General features: G+C 42.1%; 1 protein-coding gene across 1 annotated transcript in view; it reads left to right on the top strand.

The window, feature by feature from the left end:
* The window catches only part of TBXAS1 (thromboxane A synthase 1), a 231,588-nt gene that overhangs the window by 158,317 nt on the left and 53,480 nt on the right, over window positions 1–19,791 (top strand). The window contains exon 9 of the mRNA XM_075706989.1: window positions 5,012–5,326. Coding sequence (XP_075563104.1) covers window positions 5,012–5,326 — 315 coding nt within the window. The remainder of the gene's footprint in view (window positions 1–5,011; window positions 5,327–19,791) is intronic.

Here is a 19,791-nt window from a genome sequence, read left to right as displayed (position 1 = left end):
AGGTCCTTCCAGAGCTGAGCATCACCCATGAGAGCACCATGCCCTCAACCTTCAGACGCACAAATTTGAGGGCTGTCAGCAGTGGGCTCCCAGTTAATTCCAGCTTCTGGGTTCAAGCACAAGGCAAAAGGACCATCTCTCTGAAATGTTTTGGGACTGGATGTATTGGCAGAGAGACTGGCTTTCTTGTGATTTCACTGAGAAACCAAATGAAACCTGCAAGTGTTAGAGAGAGGTTGAATTTGATCCTTTCAAAGCAGTTAGGCAAAATGCTAGTTTTAGGGGGACTGCATGTTGTGCTGCTTTTTCAAAAGGATCTGGGTAGCTACCGCAGTGCTTTACTGATGACTTCAGGGTGACACAGGTTTGTCTCACCTAAAAAGATGGTTGCTAAACCAAAAAAGTGACCTGGATATCAACTAATATAGCAGTGTTTGTATGTTTGTAGGAAACTGCAATAATATAAGATGTGAGCTTTCTACCTGTTAGATGAGGATTCTGAAGCTTAGCTTCTGCTTTTTTGGACTGCCATCAGAGCATTTGAGAAAGGCTAGGAGGGTCTGCACAGTTTATTGTGAGTGGTATTATATTAGCAGCATCACATTTGTATGACTTGCACCACAGCAAGTGCTTTACAGAATACTGACCAATTATGTCATCTGGTTTGATTCCTTGATTTATCTTTAAGTTGCTTTTTGCAGTTCTGGGCTCTTTTGAACTCAAAATGGGGAGCTGAACTATCAGAGTAGTGGAAAATTTGAGTATAGTTTGCAGAAAACACAACTGAAATCACAGCATTAAGAACAAAAATTCCAACTGATATACATTTGGTAGTTTTCCTTAAGTCATTTTTGACTTCACCTGCAAAGAAGTTGAGTGGCTCGGTCTCTCTACCAAAAGCATAACCCAAGGGTCCCCTGGATCCCCAAAGCAGTGGTGAATTTGCCAAAATGTCAGCCAGTATGTCAATCTTAGGTATGAAAACACAGTTCCCTGTTAAGGATGGAAAGAGCTGGAGACATTCCCTGCCCCCCTCCCAGGACCCTTGCCTCCTGTGAGAAAAGTCATGATACATCACACATGTGAGCGATATATCTCTCTTCTTCTGACAGTTGCAAAACTTAAAAGCAGTGATTTGAGGCGGGGTGATAGATACCGCTGGATTGGCCTTCCCCAGTGTAGCACACATCTATTCTTCCAGTGTGTAGCACATAGCTCGTTACGGTTCTGTGCAGAATGATTTCTCTGCATGGCCAGGTGATGTTTAAGGAGACTAATGAGAGAAATGATATGGCCCAGAACACTCGTGTCAAGAAATATATTGCAAGGTGTCTATCTTGGGGAAGCTGAAAGCGGGGCTTGTCTTATTATGTATTTCAAAGGGGATGTCTGTGTCACCACCAAGTTAGACATGCACCCTGTCCTGTGCTGTATTCAAATTAGATTTTTTCAAATAGTAGCTTTCCATTCAATTTTCATTGGCTTAATGATAGTGTCTGTGTTGTACGGGGGCAAAACAAGAGTCTGTTGCACTGGCACGCCATTCTTTTGAAGCAGGAGCTTGTTTCTGAGGCCATTGTAACATAACTATGCAAGTGTCAGAGGACAGGATAGAGGCTATTATGGGCTTCTGCTTTTTGTGAGGAAAATCAAACAAATGTCCCCGATGGAAGAAGGAAGCCAGCAGCTGTATGTGATGACCAGAGAATGTTTTTGTGCAGTGACACTGTCAGTACCTGGTCTGTTGTCAAACTGAAAAAACTGCCTTTTTTTTTTTTTTCCTGCTGTCAACCGAAGTGTAGAAAACCCCCGTGAATTTTCATGAGATACCTTTTCCTCATTTCCAGCACTTAACCATCCAATTATATTTGGTTTTATGCTAGTGTTTGTCTCTATTGCCATTGTTAGGTTTTTGAGTCAGAGTGATTCTTCCATCCTGATGGTGCGGAAGAAAAAATATGTTTCATTATGACTGGTTATAACCCTGGAAATCTTTTCTCTCGCTTGGCTTGATGATGATTTTTTATGTTGCATTCTATACTGATGCCTAAAGTGAAGCAGAATGAACCATGAGGAAGAGAAGCTTTGCTAAAATATAGCTCCTTCCACTGTGTAGAAATATCTTGAAAAAAGCTTGCATCTTTCTAATTTGATACGGTTTTTCCCCATTATTATTCAAGTAGTTTTTACAAATGAATGTTTTTTTTGTAAGGATTGTTTATGAAGCCACTGCTCTTGGCAAGCCCTGCTCACCTGTGAACAAATTACATGGCACAGATAAGGTATCTAGTTGTTTCTCGATAGGATGACCTTATAAACAGATTCTGCAACAAGACAAGCTTTTAAATTCCTAACCAAATATATTGTGTGAGTAATAAAAAGAGCTCCTCAAAATGGCCACAGAGGCATTTCAGAGCACATTCTTGGGAATATTCACTTGCGCTAGCATTCATTAAGTTTGCTTTCAGCAAAAATTCTCGTGAATGAAATTTTATTCACTAGTCATTATGATTATTACTTTACTATTGTAGCAATAACCAGATGCTTTGTACAAGGCTGGGACCTGATTTTGTCTAAGGCTGGAGAAACATCTTATAGGGTCTTCAGAGAGTGTATTGTCTAAATATAAGACCAGACTCAGCTAACAGCTCATGACTGGGAACTGCAAACCCTCAGAGAGCAATGGGTTTGTTTACAAGAAAATTCACAGCTAGAGAAGGATGACTGCAGAACCATACCAAATGTTGTACCATGTGAACTATAGTATGTTACAGTGTTACAACTCCACTGAATATGAATGTAATTATACATTTTTATGTTATAAAGGTAGTTTAGGTGATGATGACTAGTCTTACAGATAAAAGGGAATATCTCTACAGATGCAGTGCATTACTATACTGGACTAGTTTATCCACACACTAATGAGCACACCAGAACTGGACTGTTCTGGGGGTTTTTTTTATTTAAAAAATGGCCTAACCCAAATATATGCACCAGGAAAATCCCTGAAGTGTAGGCTATGCCCAAGAGTTGGACTCTGAGTTGTGCAATACATGGACTCCCAGAATGTGTATAAAGCCCTTCCTGGAAAAGTTAAATGACATTTTTAGCTATGCACAGCTGAAGTATGCGTGAAGTCTTGTTTCCTCCAGTCTAGAGGAGCATAAAAGAGTGGAGACATCCTATCACGCTGGAGGAGGAGGACTGTGGCAGGGCAGTTGCAACTTTTGGCTTGCTGTATTAGAAGTGAGAGACTAAGGAAGCATAGCCAATTTGAATATGGAAATTGTGCCTAAGTTTAGGCACAAGGAAGTATTTTCAGAGCTGGAACTCGTTCACTGAGCACAATGTGTATAATGTTGCTTTGTGTGCTTCACCTACTGGGGGAAAAGCAAGTATCCCATGCCTTGGAGGTGATGCAGTTTGACTGGCCAATTTGTAGAGTCCTTCAGTGTGCAGTGACCAGCACTATACTAGCTACTGTCTGGAGCATTGATTCGTGTGTGTACCACAGTGCAAGATGCACTATGGTCATGGGTACAAGGTGCATAATGTACACATGCAAAATGAAAAGGTTCTGTGGGGTGGAGGGAAGGAGCTGTTAAAGAGGCAGTGTGCCAGTCCCTTATATTACTCAAGCCTCAAAATAACCATTCCTCTCTGCCTGTAGATTGGACAGAACAGTTTGTCGACAGCAGAGCTAAGCACAGGACACTAAGTATTTCTCCTCTTTTGTTGCCTCACCCCTCTCTTTTCCCATGTTGTGTGAAAAAAAAAAAAAATCTGATTAAGTCCTGTGACATTTATAATTAATTAGTCCTTCCTTACTCTTATCTTGTTTGCCTGTCCTTTTCTCTGGCTTTTCCTTTTTCTACTTTATCTCTCAATGATCAGATCCAAGAAATCATTGAAATTATTTCTTTTTAACAGATAAATGCAGCTTTACAGCATTTTTTTTCTTTTGAAGAAAGACTTGGTCCCTTCTTTTGTCCATCCCACTGCACAAGTTGTCATGTTCTGGCACTGCAGTCACTTCTAAGTCCTTGAGCTATCATGTATTCTGTTGGTATTTGAGGAATTGAAAATCAATCACATAGCCTTATGGCTTAGGTTCAGCACAATTCTATTATGCCCCCTCCCAAAAGTCAATTCAAACCTTTTGGGTTATATTTCAAAGCCTAATCAAGCTTGCTGTCCAGACTGGTTTGGAGTCAACTCACTCTTGTCCATAGGTCTGTTTATTAGAGTCTTTCTGTCAGAAACTAGCGTGAAAGCAAGCAGTTTTCATAACAGTAGAATCATTCAGTGGGGATTTTGCAAAGACAAGCCACCCAAACAGGTTTTATGGTAGAGGAATGTTTACTGTTGTAATGCATTTCTGCAAGTATGTTTAAAAAAATTTTAAAAATGTTATGTTGGTACAAGTGTTCATAACTGTACTTTTCTCATAAAAAGATGCACCAGTTTACTGAGATCAGTTTCTAGTCCTGTCTTGTTGAGCTGGCACAGAAATTATTGTAGATGCAACCCTAAAGCTAGATGGTGACTTTCATGTTTTGGACCATATGAACAAATGAGAAAGGTGCCTCCAAGCAGATGGGCCAACTCCTCCAAGCATGAGTTGTGTCACCTCCACTTGGCAAGTGCACATGGGAACGTGCATTGACTATGTCAATCCCCTTACTTCCAGCAAGTGAATATCTCACCCTGAGGATGAAAGAAGCTCTGTATGGAGCTGGCCATTGGCAATCCTCTGTGAAATATGTACCTCTTATGTATTGGGGGCAGATCAGTCTCATCCCACTGGGAAGAAAGCAGTGACCGGCTCTTAGTGATGGCATTTCCAGCTGATTTATAGAAGTCTCCTCGTTCGGTGAAAGGCTGGTGGCCATTCTGTGGGAGCCAAGTGGGCAGTATAAATAAGAAACAATGCTCTCCTTCCATCCCCCATGGGTAAAGGCATTGCTCTATGACCCATTCTTTGTGCTTCTTCTCATCCTGTATGCTGCAGAGGCGCAGAGATTTTCTTCAGTGGATGCTCGACTCTCGCGACTCAGCTGACTCCCTGGAAACAGGGTGTTTTGATGTGATCGGTCCATCTGCTGCTTCCAGACAGATCAAGGCACCTCTTATTGGCAGGGCCCCATCTGAAAAGATTCAGAAGATGTTAACGGAGGATGAGATAGCAGGCCAGGCTTTCCTGTTCCTGATCGCTGGGTACGAGACCACCACTAGCACACTGTCCTTTGCCACGTACTTGCTAGCCACCAACCCAGAGTGCCAGGAGAAGGTGCTTCAGGAGGTTGATGAGTTCTCAGCAAAACACGTGAGTACGGTGTGCAGGGATGTGATGCAAGGCAAACTGAATGTCGTCATGCCACTGTGGCACCAGCATGACCCCTGTTTGTCTCAGTTATGTATGCATATATTAACATTGTATTAATATTTTCAGCCAAAAATTCAAAATTAATCTATATTGTTTAGGCTTGTTTTTGAAACTGTTAAATAATGTCACTTTACAGCAACTGAAGAGATGGCCCAGAAACTTTGTGTCACAGTGAAAGCTTAACCTTTACAAAATATTTTACATTATTGAAATAAACCAGCTGTCGCCACACTCTAAAACTACACATTTCTATTTTTTGCCTCTTGTCCAGATACTTTTATTGTTTTTGTGGTCAATTTTATTTACTGGTCTTTGTAAGGACATAAACAGTGTTTTTACAAACCATAAACTGCAGAGTTTTGCTTTAAATGTTCATACTTCATTTTTTTTCTTCAGCAGCAGAATATATGTGTATGCTTGAAGAAAATCACAGTATCTAATTCTCTTATACTGTGTTCCAATTACTTCTCCTTCACTATCTGTATTTACTAAGGGCATTTATGTTTCCTGGATAACCATTGACAATATTTTGTATATCTAGCAGACCATGCAGCAGCCATTCTTGCACCCTACACTTTCTGGACAAGTTCTTAGTTACGAGAATTCAGATCAAGGGTCTTTTTCTTTTCATGAGCGCTTTTATAATGGATCACGAAGCTAACAGGAATAAAGTGACACCAGGCATGGCTGTTTTGCAGGATTTTAGCTGCTGGATTTGCATGCTGAAAGCCTTAACTGTACTGTTTTGGGAGTTTCATACTTTATAGGCATTCCATCCTCTGTGTTGTACTTACAGAACAAGAAGAGTTGTATAATTTTCTGCTTTGCTGGTAATAGAAAATTCTCAACTATGCAAAGTGTGCCCATTCAAAAGCTACCATTTCCCTCCTTTTGCTTGTGCAAACATAGAAGCCAGGATTTGTGTACACAGAAAATGTCTTCTTTTGTCTTGCATGATGAGGTACTAAGCATGGTCGTTCTCCGTCTAAGATTGCTTTTGCTCTGAGGGTGCAGATGGATGACAGCAGTGGAGGTTAGGACTGCAATCCGATCCACAGAGCTTTTTCTCTGTGCATACTTCATACCTCTGGTGTGAGTTCACTCAATACAATGAAACCATTGATGTGTTATGTTCTAACCTATAGGGCTTGGGTTCTATTCTTAGGTAATTAGCTCTACAGCACTCCAGCTGGAGCGTATTTAGTTGTCTCATTCAAATACGACAGACCTAATTACGCCCTCATGTCCGGTTATTTCAACCGACTTCCTTAAGGCCCGCAAAGATGTAAAGGTGCAACTTTGCCTTGAATGTGTGCAGTTTACTGGTTAATACTGGTGGCAGAGTTGCACATAGAAACCCCTATTATGCAGCCCCAAGGAAAATATGGTTCATCTCCTCACCAGTTCCTGAAAACTGACAGCCTAAGAAGCCAAAGTGAAATTGCTGAGAGAGGTATCCAATATGATAGGTACGCGATGTTATTCATATCTGTCTGTAGATGGGGTTATGAATTAGTAAACTTTTCCATGTAAGTGCATAGAAAGCTGACTGCAAGCCGTCATTAACCGGCTGATTGCTTACAGACATTTCACATAGGGAGACCATGTATATGTCTACATTAACAGGTAGTGTGCTCCCATAGACACAGATTCGTCATCTAGCACAGCTGGTAGTGAGGGCTGTTGGGTGCACACTGTACACACCTCAGGAGTTTATTTTGGGTTAGTTCGAGTCTGGCCCTGTGTACCAAATTTCCCTGAGCAGTTGGACTGATCTTCTGGTTTCGTTCCAGTTAAAGGATCCCTTGCTGTGCACTTGGAGACTGCAGTGTGAACCAGTGCAAGAGACTTGCATGTGGGTGTGCTCCCGATTCAACCTAGATAACTAAATGGACCCTATGTTGTATATGGTCTGTCTGAGCTGTCACTTGCTATTAGTAGTATTTTAATAATAATCCAGTTTCAATGTGTAATGCTTGACTCTCTTGGTTCTCTAACAGGAATTTCAGCTTTGCTTTGCAGCATCTAGGAGAGGCTGTGGACCTAGGGTTACTCATGGAAGAGAAGTTAAAACTTGGTGTGGAGAGATGGCACTCAAATTAAATGAATGATTTTTGCAGGTCCGCACTGTACACAGTCTGTGTGGTGCCTCAACCCAAACTGGTGGCCTCATCCCAAACCATGCTGTCCCATGTCATGTATTGTTTGGAAGTACCTTTCAAATCACTTCCCCATACTTTACTAGTTTTCAGGTTTAGCTTTAGATGATACATATATGGCTGTATGGCCAAGGAGAAGAGGGAGAGAAGGATAACTACTCAGCTGCTGTCCTTGATACCAGGAAATTCACAGATCTAATCTGTGCAGCCCCACCCTTCGAAAGATTTCCTATTATAAACAGCTCATGATTTGAGGGGGGGCAATGCACTACTTAAGGAGCCCATCCCCGACTAAGGAAAAGGATGCAGCAGTTCAGTCCCCTTAGTGACTTTAATTAACTACTTTTAGCCTAGAAAATAAGATCTATGCGAGCGGTTTGCAAGTTGCGGGAGCAGAAGCTATTTTAAAACTGGGAATATATAGATGCTATGTTCAGTTGTCATGCAAGGGAGAGGAAGGGAGGGGGCATAGCATAGCAGCTACAGGCTCACAGTTAGTTATCAAGTCAGTTGCTAAGAAATTTGATTAGGTTATTGCTTGTGCTCAGCACATCAGCTTTGCTCTTATTAAGGTGCTTTGCAATTTTCAGAAAGAAAGGTCTTTAGAAGGCCAAAACATGGAGAATGGTACAGTCAGGTTGTTTTGACAGGTGGTGGAAGACTGCTTTGATTTGCAGATATGCAAGTGTTAAATACAGTACCCTCTTCAGCCAAATTTATATTCAGGTAATTATAACTACAAAATGCTCTCCACCATGTCCCCCTTCCTTCCTCCAACCATTTCAGTTGCCTCATGCAGCGTGTTTTATTGCCCTAATCTGTGGTGTAGAGCTGTGGTCTGATTTTACAGCAGCTGCTGTGTATCATCCCAGAGATGGCTGTACTTTGGTGGTGGACAGAGTGATTTATACACTCATTTACTAAAGTTTATAAAGACATGTGAGAGCCATCTGAGAAAAGGTGCTATAAATGACAGGCGCAGTTCCAGTTTTTTTGGCACACCAGTCAAAAACTCAAAGCACAGTGACCTTCTGATAGCCAGTAAGGAGAGCAAGGTCGGTCCATCTGGGCGTACAGCAGTATTTTGGTGGCTCTGAGTGTTGTACTTGAGGATACCCCTGAGTTTGCTCTGATCTTCATCTGTCTTGCTTGCACAGTGTTTACCTTAGCAGAATGGGACAGCATGAGGGGGAAGGAGAAAGCCAAGGCACTGCTGTGTTAGAGATCTGTGTGCTAGCTTGGTGCAAGCTGCTGCAGTGTGGTGCAGAAATACGAGGTTAGGTGCTGGAAGTGGTCTAGCCCCAGTGCTGTCCTGGGAGCTGGGAGCCCAGAGGAGAGGCAGGTCCGACTGACTGTGTTGTACTGCTGTGTTGCATCTGGCCAAGTTTGTCTCAGAGCTGTCTTAGGACACCGCGCTGCCTCTCTCCACGACACTGCCCGAGTACACTGTAAAGATAGCACTTCCAGGCAGGTTTCCTCAGAAAACAGCGCCTGGAGCGAGTCAGGGGTCATCACCTCTTTTTTTACCTCCAGGACCTTCCTCATCTTTTCGCTAAAGGACTTTTTAGGTTGTCTTTAGGCTGATAGCTCAGTGTGAAGGCTTGACAACGTCTCTTTCCCTAAAGTGAGAAGAGGCACCTGGCCCATTTCAGAGCCTGGCAAGCAGGAGAAACCTCTCTCCTCAGTTATTGTAGAGGGCAGAACACACAAGTTATTGCCCTCCTCACCTCTGTCTGGATCTTTGGGGTGTAGGGAAAGGGAGTGCACAGGTTTTCATTGTCTCTGGGGAAGCAGAGAGACAGGGTACTGAGCGTTGACTGCTGTTACCACACGCTGCATCTTCCTGTTCTACCTGTGAATCCCTGTGTCTGCTCCAACTGCAATGGGAAAGACAAGTTTGAACATAATTCCTCTAACAGACGAACTGAAATTAAAATTGCAGAAACTCTGACCTGGCCCTCTTCATGAATCCCTTTGGGGATGCAGTATGTGCCCTGTGAAGGGCCATCCACTGGAAATAAGAGGCACCTATTTGCTGCAAGCTTGTTGCTGGGTGTGCAGCTTGCTTTGATACCATGAAGACAAAATAAACAAGATGAAAAGAGAGTTAAATATGAGCTAGTGGGGGCAGGACGCCTACATCTGTGTATGTATAAAAGAATATTACTTTCTGCAGAGACCACAGATCTGTTTCCAGGACAGCAGAGAGTGGTAAGATCTTCAGAAGGTTGTAAACTGGCACAACATGTTTGGTATTAGTACAGGTATGATGATATGCATCAGTTGAGAAATTAGCCTGGTATATGCCAGTAAAAGAGGACAGGGGGGAATGGTTGCTATTTCAAGACCAGATGATTTTTATAGGGTTTGTGGCTAACCATCCCTAAACCGTTAGAGGCTATACAGTTGTGAGAGAGATGTTTTTCTCCACATTAACCAGGTAAGAAGGAATACACCCATGGTTTTCACCCTCTCCATTTCAGTCAAAAACAATCCCTGTGCAGAGTTGTTAAAGAGCCCTTCAGAAGACATGTATTTATGAACAGTTTTTGCACTTGTGACTGATTATTTTGTTGTAAAAGCAAGATGATTTTTTTGTGTGCGTGTGTGTGCTTAGCAAAAGTGTAGCAAGCCTGCAGCATGCATTTGTTCTGAGCAGATGGACACTTGCTTCTGAGCCCCGCTGCACTCTGAGCTGCTCTGTGTGTTTTGTCCTAAGCCACAGTGCTTAGGGCATGAAAAATTGCTGCATCTTCCATGCTGGGAATTCCCTTAATATGAGGTCTCTTCCCATTTTAGCATTTAAATGTCTCTCTCCCTCCTTCCTTCTTCTCAAGCCTGAGTCATTCACAATTATAATGTTTTTTTTTCTTGTTTTACTGGACTGCACAATTTTAGACAGGAAGAATAGTGGCACAAAATTGATTGCAAAAACATAGGTGATCAAGTTAACTTCTCATAAGAAGTTATTTGTTGCCCTTAGGTGAAATGTGGTAAGTGGCTATGTATGTGATCCTGATCTGTTGCAAAGTAAACAGATCAGGTTAAACCACTGAAATGAGGTAATTTTCTTGAGGGAGGGAAAGCAAGTGTGCTTTGGGGCAGCTAAGGAGGGCAAAAGAGGTATAAGAATGAACTCCATGTGATAAGGAAATGCATAGTGGAAGGTGCCAAGCATAGAGAAATCTGGAGCAAGGACCACCCTGAATTCTAATCTCAGCTTCAGGAATAATTTACTGCACAATTTTAGTAATAGACAACCGTGTCTTGCATGAACAAATGGGAAGACTTGGTACTTACATGTTTTGGTTTTTAGCTCGTATCTACATAAATCTCTCATTACTTAAAGCACCACAAGAAAAAGTTGCATTAGAGGCCTAGTACTAGTTACAGAACCTGAGACGTGTTGCTGCACCGATACGCAAGGCTGCAGGGGCTCTGCGCTAGCCAGAAGAGGTCTGATGAAGGACAGAGTAGCAGCTCTCTCCTCCTTGTTGCTAATGCCTAGGAAGACTTTCAGGAGCCTTGGCAAAGGTGAAGGAGAGCGCAGGAGTCAGGAGTAGTAAATAAAAGTAAATAGATGAAAGGGCGGCCATTACTGTAAAACATTCATTGGAGTCTGCAAGACCAACTGGGTTTTCTATTCTATTTTTAAAATGCCATGTACAGCTCTTATTTATCACTGCTTGATACGATACTTAGAAACATCAGCGTGGAGAGGAATGAAGAGCAGGATAAGCCCCAGCACGTGTCTACTCCATCCAGTTTCCTATCCACACAAAGCACTAGCGTAACTATTCACAGTTGGTGTGACTTGCCAACATTTTCACCACTGGCTAGAGCCCATAAAGTTTAAAGAAACTTCAAAATCCTGCCATAGTGTCTCACTATTTAAATGGAGACTTGGAGGTTTTTCTTTAATGGAAAGAAATCTTCCTGTTCCCGTAAATACTTGCTTTTCTTCTGCTCTAGGGCCCAGGAATATTTTCAATATGTCTAATTGAAAATGTTGACCAGGTTATGTTTCAACTGTATTCCTTCATGTCAATAATATTGAATGATGCCAGTCCAAAGTCATTGCGATCCATAGTTTCATTTATGAGAAGGTACAGTTTAATTCTATTTTAACTGCTGTGTGTGGTCAGTTGTGAATGGCCAGGTTGAACTGGACTGATATATAAGCTCCTCCTTTATGATTTATGACTTTGGCGCTGTAATCAATGAAACGTACTGGGTGTGGCAGTTGCTTATCTGGGGTAACTTGGCACGTCATCATTGACTTGAGTGGAGTCATAGTCTTTTACACTGGCTTATGATCCTGTTATTCTTGTTGAAGAGCTCATTCATTAATATCTCTGCAATCTAACAGAGATGTCTTATTGTAAAGAGATTTTGCCATTTCAAAATTTTCCCTTCCCATAAAATTCCCAGAGAGCAGTGAGAGGTAGGACCATTTTTATGGTGTCTGTGCTTTAGATTTTTAAGCTGATTATGCAGAGAATCTCCTTGGTAGCACAGACTGCTTTCTCTGAGCATTAGTGAAAATGAGAGGTGAAAGTCAGAGAGATGGCACTGTCAGGGAATTACCACAACAATTTGCATGAGTTTGGTGCCTTTCATGCAGTATCTCAAGGCACTGTGCTCTTAGAAGCTTGCAACTACAGAGACTAAGCTTCACTAAGCAAATATTGCTGATGGTGGAGGCTTGCATTTATCAAGGGAAACTGAACTGTAAATAGTTTGCAGAAAAAAGTCCACAGAAGAGAGTCGCTATTACACATGCACACACATACACGCATAAAACATACAAAACCAGTAGAGCACAAGCAATATTGTATGGTGGTGCTGTTTATTTATTCATATGAAGGAAATGACCCTCTTTGATTTATTTATTTAGAATCATAGAATGCTTTGGGTTGGAAGGGACCTTTAGAGACCATCTAGCCCAACCCCCCTGCAGTGAGCAGGGACAGCTTTAACCAGATCAGGTTGCTCAGAGCCCCATCCAACCTGACCTTGAATGTTTCTAGGGATGGGGCCTCCACTATCTCTCTGGGCAAGAAGATGTTGCAGAGCCTTACATCATTCACGAGTGTCAGCTGTCAGCAATCCGTTCTGTTGTTAGCAAATAAAAAGATGCTTTTAAACATGTAGAAACTGAATGCTGTTAGGGTATATTTCTGCAGTTCTTCATACAATTGCTTAGTGTCTGAAATCAGTTAATTATCTTTGTCTCACGGTGCATCTGTACATACAGGTTGAAGATTGCTGAGTTAGAAGACAATAAGCCCTTCCCTGCATTTCCCCCCTTCTCTTAGTATCTAGAATCTACTGTTTTGAATGCAGGCTTTGGACTCAAGAGACCTAAAGTCACTTTTCTTGGACAGAGGTTATTTTGGTTCCTAACTCTTAGTAACCTTCAACCACTTAAGGACCTCTGAGATCCGGGGCTTTGGTCTCTTTACCGACTTGTGTTTCTGCTGTATAAGGAGAGGTAGCCTGAGAAAGCTCTTGAGCCCAAGCCCGCCGCGTGTTCACCCACTTTGCCACAAGTCTGTTCCTAGATTCAGACACTGAGGGGGAGCACCCAGGGGGAAAAGCTTGGGCTCAGTTTGCTCACTGTGCAAGACTTAGCAGGCATCTCTTGGCATTGGTGCCTTCTGTCCCAGGCACCCTCACAGCACCAGCCAGAGAAGTTGTCCTGGAGGCATTTCTGCAAGATCCCCATTGCTTGCTCCCACTTTACAGAAGTTGTGGTTTGTAGGCAGCCACAGTCATCCTTTGGCAGAAGCATGGGCAAGCAGGAAGAGCATGACCAGCCAGGAGCCACATGAGGGCAATTCTTTTTGCTTACCATGTATTTGTAGTTCTTACACTGCATCTAGAGGTCTCTGCTCTCCACAGGTACCTCTTAAAAAGATAAATGCTTCCTGGAGAGTCAGGTTTTTTCTAATATGGAAAGAGTTGAGTTGATCAGCTGGCAAGTCCAACATGTCTTCTAGGAATGTTTTGGCTTTGCTTTTTTGAAAAGTCTACTGTTTAGCTTATAGGAACAAAGTCGATGTTTTAAAACCCAGTGGTATCTTGGCATTGTCCCCCTTCCTTGACTTTTCCAAGAACCCTACCAAAAAGACAACCTGGATATGAAAAATACTTATTTCTATCCTGGGGAAATCCTTTTGACATCTGAGAACTGGTGATTCTATGTGGCCTGGAATGAGGTGTTGTTGAGATGATTAATGTGCCCATATTTCAAGGAACTTTTTGTTGTTGTTGACACTGCAGGGCTCATTTACCCCTCTTCACCAAAGCAAAAAAAAAAAAAAAAAAAAAAAGAAAAAGACTTTTATTTTTCCATTTGTTCAGTTCAAGCTTATCAGTCTCTTTCCCATGAAGGCTAATTTATCTTTTGCTTGCAATGTCACATGTTGCTCAGTGACTCTGCCTTATTGCTATTCTTGAGCAAAACTGAGTCTCAGGTAATGTATGCTAGACAGATACTCATTTTCACCCCTGAATTTTCCTGGTATTTTGCCATCCTCATAATAATTGACCCACTATCACTGCTACAGGGTTCATGTTAAAGAATAAATTTTACTAGTGACATGGAACATTTCGTGGTGAAGATGTTAATAATACAGTACTTTAAATGCGATTAGACAGATTTGTTTAAAGAGGAAGTAAAGGGAAGGATGCATCTTCCCCGTCTTTCTATTCCTCCCTTCCCACCTCCATCTGAGGCTTTTATGAAGGAAAGAGCATATTTGCTTTTAATCTAAGGAAAAATATCACTGCTGAGTAAGAACCTGGTTGCAGTTTTCTTCAGCATTTGTATCCCAACTGCTCCTGTGTACCACTCTGGATGTTATATGGCAATCAACATGCTTCCCCCAGGGACAGAGAAAACCAAATTCATACCCATGTCAATGTTTAGTCAATGCTAACTACCAGTATCAGTGTTAACTTTTTAGCTACAGATAGGTAACATTATTTGCGGGGTGGAGCATAGTTCCAGGTAGAATTGGTAGATCAAATTTTGCACTGGGCAGTTGAGCTTTGCACAAGTGAGTAAGAAGATAAGCTCCAACCACAGTAAATAGCACCACCCCCCTCCACGACTTTGGGAGGGACATAGGGACATACTCTCACCAGTCTTGCCAGAGGAGTTATGTATGGCAGGAAGAGAGGTGCACATGGCATGACTTCTCAAGAATGGGGATGCCTTTCACGGGTATAAGTGCCTGATCTCTGGATGGCAGTCTGTCTAGCACTCAGGAGTTTTTTCTGTGTGAAGTAGGGGTCAAGTCCAGAAAGGTAGTATACTAATATAAATATCGGGTTTTTTTCATGGAAGTTAGGCACCAAAAGGTTTTCTATAAGGTGCGTGCTGCTGAATTGTAAATACCTAGCAATGAAAGGGAGGGCAGCCAGCCATAGGCACAACCTCAGATGTAAGAAATCAGAGAAACCAAACCATCTGGCCCTGAAAGAACTTACAAAGGTGTGTAAGGGTGGTCTTGGACATCTGTGTCAGGACCCCACACTGTTCTCAGCGTTAGCAGCCAATCACATTCATCAGGTAGGAACTTGTCTCCTGGGGAATATTAAACACCAAACTAAACAAAGAAGCATTTTCAAGCCCTATGTTAGTTAGCATCCATTTGGAATGAGATCCCTCCACGTCCCCAGACTGACAGGCAGATTCTTCAGGGGACGAAGACATTGGTCCAGCCCTTGCATCCTCGTCTGCTGCAGGGATCACCACTGACCTACCTACTCCTGAGATGCCTTCAAGACTCAGGGATAAAAATCTTGCTTTAATAGCACTTTCCCTGGTCAGGACAATAGCGACTCTTGAGATTTATGAAAACAAGTATCACTTTTCATGGGCAGAGGAAGAGAAGGAGAGGTATTGGGGAACAGCTCATAAAAAAAACCCAAGTCATGTGTGTGCACACATGCCTGCATATGAGAGAGAGGAGGAGGGAGAGAATGAATCATGGCTGAAGAAAAGAAAGTCTTTCATCTGAAAGTTCAACACAGATTCCTGAACTGCACGTATTATATGCATAAGGTGTGAAAGCTGAGCTGAGGAGAACACATGCCTAATTTGTTAAGAAACAGCAAATCCCCAGCAGCAACCAAGAAGAAATTAAACTTTTATTCAACATATTCATAGCTTAAAAATGATCTTAGCTTGTATGAATGTGAGGTCAAAATGGAATTTTTCCTCCAGGTATGTACATAAATTAGGTAGTGTTAATAGGAAGTAACCAGTCCATTTATTTGTCAATAAGCATTCAAAGTGAAGGCTGAATGAGCCTGTGCCAGAAGGAATGGAAACTAGTTTGCATTTCATGATTATGTAAAGCAGTTCTTGGTAGAATGAACTTCTTGTGACCTCCCCACCCCCCTTTTATTTTCCTTCTCTACCACCCTGGCAGCACATATGTATTTAAATAATTTCCATTTCTAACAATGTGTTTGTGTGTTACTTTTAATCAGTGTGAGATGGCTTTTCTATTGTTTGTCCTGCTTCATTTTATGCTTCCCTTGTAATATGGAAACAAAGAAAAACTGGTATTTCTGGGTGTGCCCTTGCTCTAGAAATGTAGTGGTCTTCCAGTGATATGAGTGAACATTTCCTTACTTAACCAGATAGCAAGACTGGTGCAGAAGGAGTAGTCAGGAAAACACAAAGAAAAGTAGGAAATGCACGCTATTTGAGGACTGTTCTGTTTCACACCCATTAATAGATTTTACTGTCTCAGAGAACTGGATGATACCAATCTTTCACTAGTATTGCCAACTAATTTGATGTCTGATTTTCAAAAGACAGGTTGCAGGTCTTTTCCAGAAGCAAATCCTTTAAAGCAACCAAAAACCTTGTACCTTGGTGTAACTAGTCACATTTTGAATGTTTTGGTCAGTGCCCCAGAATGCTTTCTGTGGAAGTGGGCTGCTCAGAAGTAGAATTTCACCACTGTAGCAGCTGCTGAGATAGGCATTTGGGGCCTCAATCAGGGGAGACTGAGAACTCTTATACATTAGAAATGCCAATAGCTTGTATGGACTGGACTGTTGGTTTCTAGCCAGCACTGAGTGGATAAATGGGTGCTTGAATGAAGACTCATTTAATAACTGGTACCAAATTCTGCAGTTTCCTTAGTCAGGTCTCAGATGTAATGAGACTGAAAACTCGCTTACTTTCTCAGTCCTAGGAGTTATTCCTCCTGGCTGCCACTGAGGCACAGTGCATTAGGGCACGTTGCGCAAGCAGAAGAATTCATTCTTTAGTACTGTTGACTCAATACTTTCCACCTGTATGAAATCTGTGCTTTCAGAATTCAACAAAATATTCTTCTTATTTTATATGTAAAACTTTTGGATTTTACATGCATCTTAAAAATTGAATGTCAAAAAAGTTTCTGTTAATAAGTGGGAGGAAAAAACCAATAATGCTTTTTATTATTTAATTATTTATTTTCTTATGCTTACCACACCCTCAGGTCAAAAGAAGGAGTGCGTTAAAATGATTTTGACCTTCTGGTGCAATAGAAATTTTGAATAAACTTTAACATCTTTCTCAAAACTCCTAATTACACTTCAAATTTAAAGGAGAAAATTGAGAAGTGAAAAAGTTCTGAACCTTGGGCAATTATCCACAGCCCCTTGTGGCTGTTGTTGATCTAAATGAAGGAACAAGGAGGTAACAAGATGTCAGAAAGTCATTGTATTGTGATCTGGAACAAAACACTTTTAAGAGTTCTTGCTTTCTGGAATTTGTTTTCAAGATGCATCAAATTCGTATGCACTCAGGATACGATATGAAGAAGATTTTGTGCAGTCAAGAATGAAGATTTAATAGCCCGATAAGTAGAGAACCTCACAGATAATTTCAAGGTGTTAATCTAACCTTGCTGTGCCTTTAATCTTTTGGTGTTCTGGAAAATGTAAAAAACAAAAGCTGACTGTTTTAATATCATAGTGTAGTCATGGAGAAAAAATGTCTTCCAGCAGAGCAGCTTTTAAATAAATTATTACTTTTTTTTTTCTGTGATGGGGAAAAATAACTGTAGGATGGATTTAAAGGGAAGTGGATTTACTAAGTGTCCTGCATCTTTCTCTCTCGCTAATTAGTAACAGTCAAACGCTCTTGTTCTGCAGACAGTGACTACAAAGAAAAGGATAAAGAACTTGGGAAAGACTCTAGAGCCAAAATAATTAGGCAATTTATCATTTAGGGTAATTGGACTTGTGCAAAGCAGCATTATTTACCACAGTTTTCCATTTCTTCTAACCAGGTATGAAAAATACGGCTACACTGATTGGGAAATGCTCTTGGTGCTTTTTCCAATATGCATTGTGCCAGGGACGTTCAGTTCAAAGTGTGGTGTTCCTCCCAGTGATTTCTTTTCCCTCAGTGATCTTCAGAAGCAGCCTTCAGCTTCTAAAACCTTAAACCAAAATTAGATTAAAGTGCCCAATATGGGGTCAGAAATGGGAGGGAAAGAGAGAGGGGTTTCCACCAGGGAATTTTCACTTAACAAATGAAAGCCTCTACTTTGTTTCAAAGGAAAAATTGCCAAGTGGAGGCACTTCTTAATCACATCGGTAGCCAGCTGAGATGTTTATGCTAATTTCCAAAGGTATGTAAGTATAGGAATCAGGGGGTCCAAAACTCCTGCCTCTGTGATGTGAAAAACACAAGCATTTAAGCACCACCGACAGATAGGTCTGTTGTTTCAGCGTAAAGGGAGAGGGGGGGAGTAGCTGCGAGGCATTTACTTGAATTTCGCTTCACAATTTGCCAGCAGTGTGGAATGCCCCTTCACCCAAACGTGAGTTTTTCCATCGTTTTTCTGAGGGGGGCCCAGCTACCCTTTTACAGTTTGTCAAATTATGGCACTCTCCCAGCTTTGTGCTGTTGCCCTCCACCCTTGAAGATTACATCTTCACAAGCAGCTTTGCTTGCGGTGGATGCTCCGGAAATGTTCAAACTCCCTGGATTTCACCACCAAAGTCTCTGGCACGTGGTGACCCCACGGCTGACTTTCTGCCAGACCCCGGGGGTGGCACGGGGCGTCACATCCCGCTCCAGCGTATGTGGCTTTGCGCTGCGGCTACTTTGTGGTGCTGGCACCCCAGTGCTCAGATACATGTCCCCAGGCTTTGGGGCGAATAAATCAAGTCGTGGGAGAGATTGTTATTTAAAAGTGATCTTGCTCTACCTGCCTGGTAGAAACCAGCCAGTGGAGATCCCTGCTGGGAGGAGAAGTGGGGGGGAATAAGGTGATGTTTAAAAGCATTTTACTCCCTGCCTGTGAGAAATTCACAAATATTCACTGCTGGGCTGTCATAGGTGGGTGCCACAGACGTGCTTTTAAGTGGCACAGCTTGACACCAGTTGCATGCCTGTCTTCAGATAGCGTCACAGGTTGTGGGTTTTTCCCCCAACGGCTTGTTATTTTAAAACATTTTTATGTGTTTGATACCTTCTTTAATAAGAAAGTCATGACTACCAGCAATTTCGTATGGAGATACGAGAAGCAAGAAGTAGTAGGTTGTTACCTAAAATACTGCCTGTCGCCTGAGCAAGCTCAATGAGAGATAAAATGCACAATTTGGATGCAAGCTGGGAGTGCTTGATCCCTCGCCAAAGGAGTGTGCGAGCTCCCATACTGAAAGGCATACCTCTGCAGACGTGGCCACATTGTCAACCGAGAAAGATTCCAACATTTGTCAGTTTTTGTGCTGTATCATAATTTGTTGGCTGTTTATATTGATTACCCATGTTGAGCAGAGCAGCCGGCTGAAATTTCAGGGCCTTTGGGTTGTTTGGCTTAGAACTATGATCCAAATATCTTTGAAGTGACCTTACTTATTTACAAGGAATGTGAAAACTGTCTTTTTGTCCAGCCCAGCAGGAAACAAGCAGCAGGACATAGCTCCTGCGTTCACAGCTCTGTGGAGCGATCTGGACGGTGGCAGTCCCTCGCCAAGCTGGGATTGCCGTACTTCTGAGACGGTGCCTGGTGCTTCCTTGTCTCTTTCTTTGTTTTCCTTTTCTGATCCTTTTCCTTCTTCCTGAACTCAGAGGTCTACACAGAGAACTACCCGGAGAAACCACTCTGCCCACCAATGCCTTGCACATAACCTTGCTTGTCATTTTGCATTGCGACCGTCGCCTGTGCGGCTTTGCACAGGGGCTGTAATCCTCCTTACTTGATTCTGTAATGGAGCTTA

This window comes from Pelecanus crispus, chromosome 1 (assembly GCF_030463565.1).
Source record: "Pelecanus crispus isolate bPelCri1 chromosome 1, bPelCri1.pri, whole genome shotgun sequence".
In the NCBI taxonomy this organism is placed as follows: Eukaryota; Metazoa; Chordata; class Aves; order Pelecaniformes; family Pelecanidae; genus Pelecanus; species Pelecanus crispus.
Note: the sequence above shows the minus strand (reverse complement) of the source record. Positions and strands in the feature narration are given on the sequence as shown.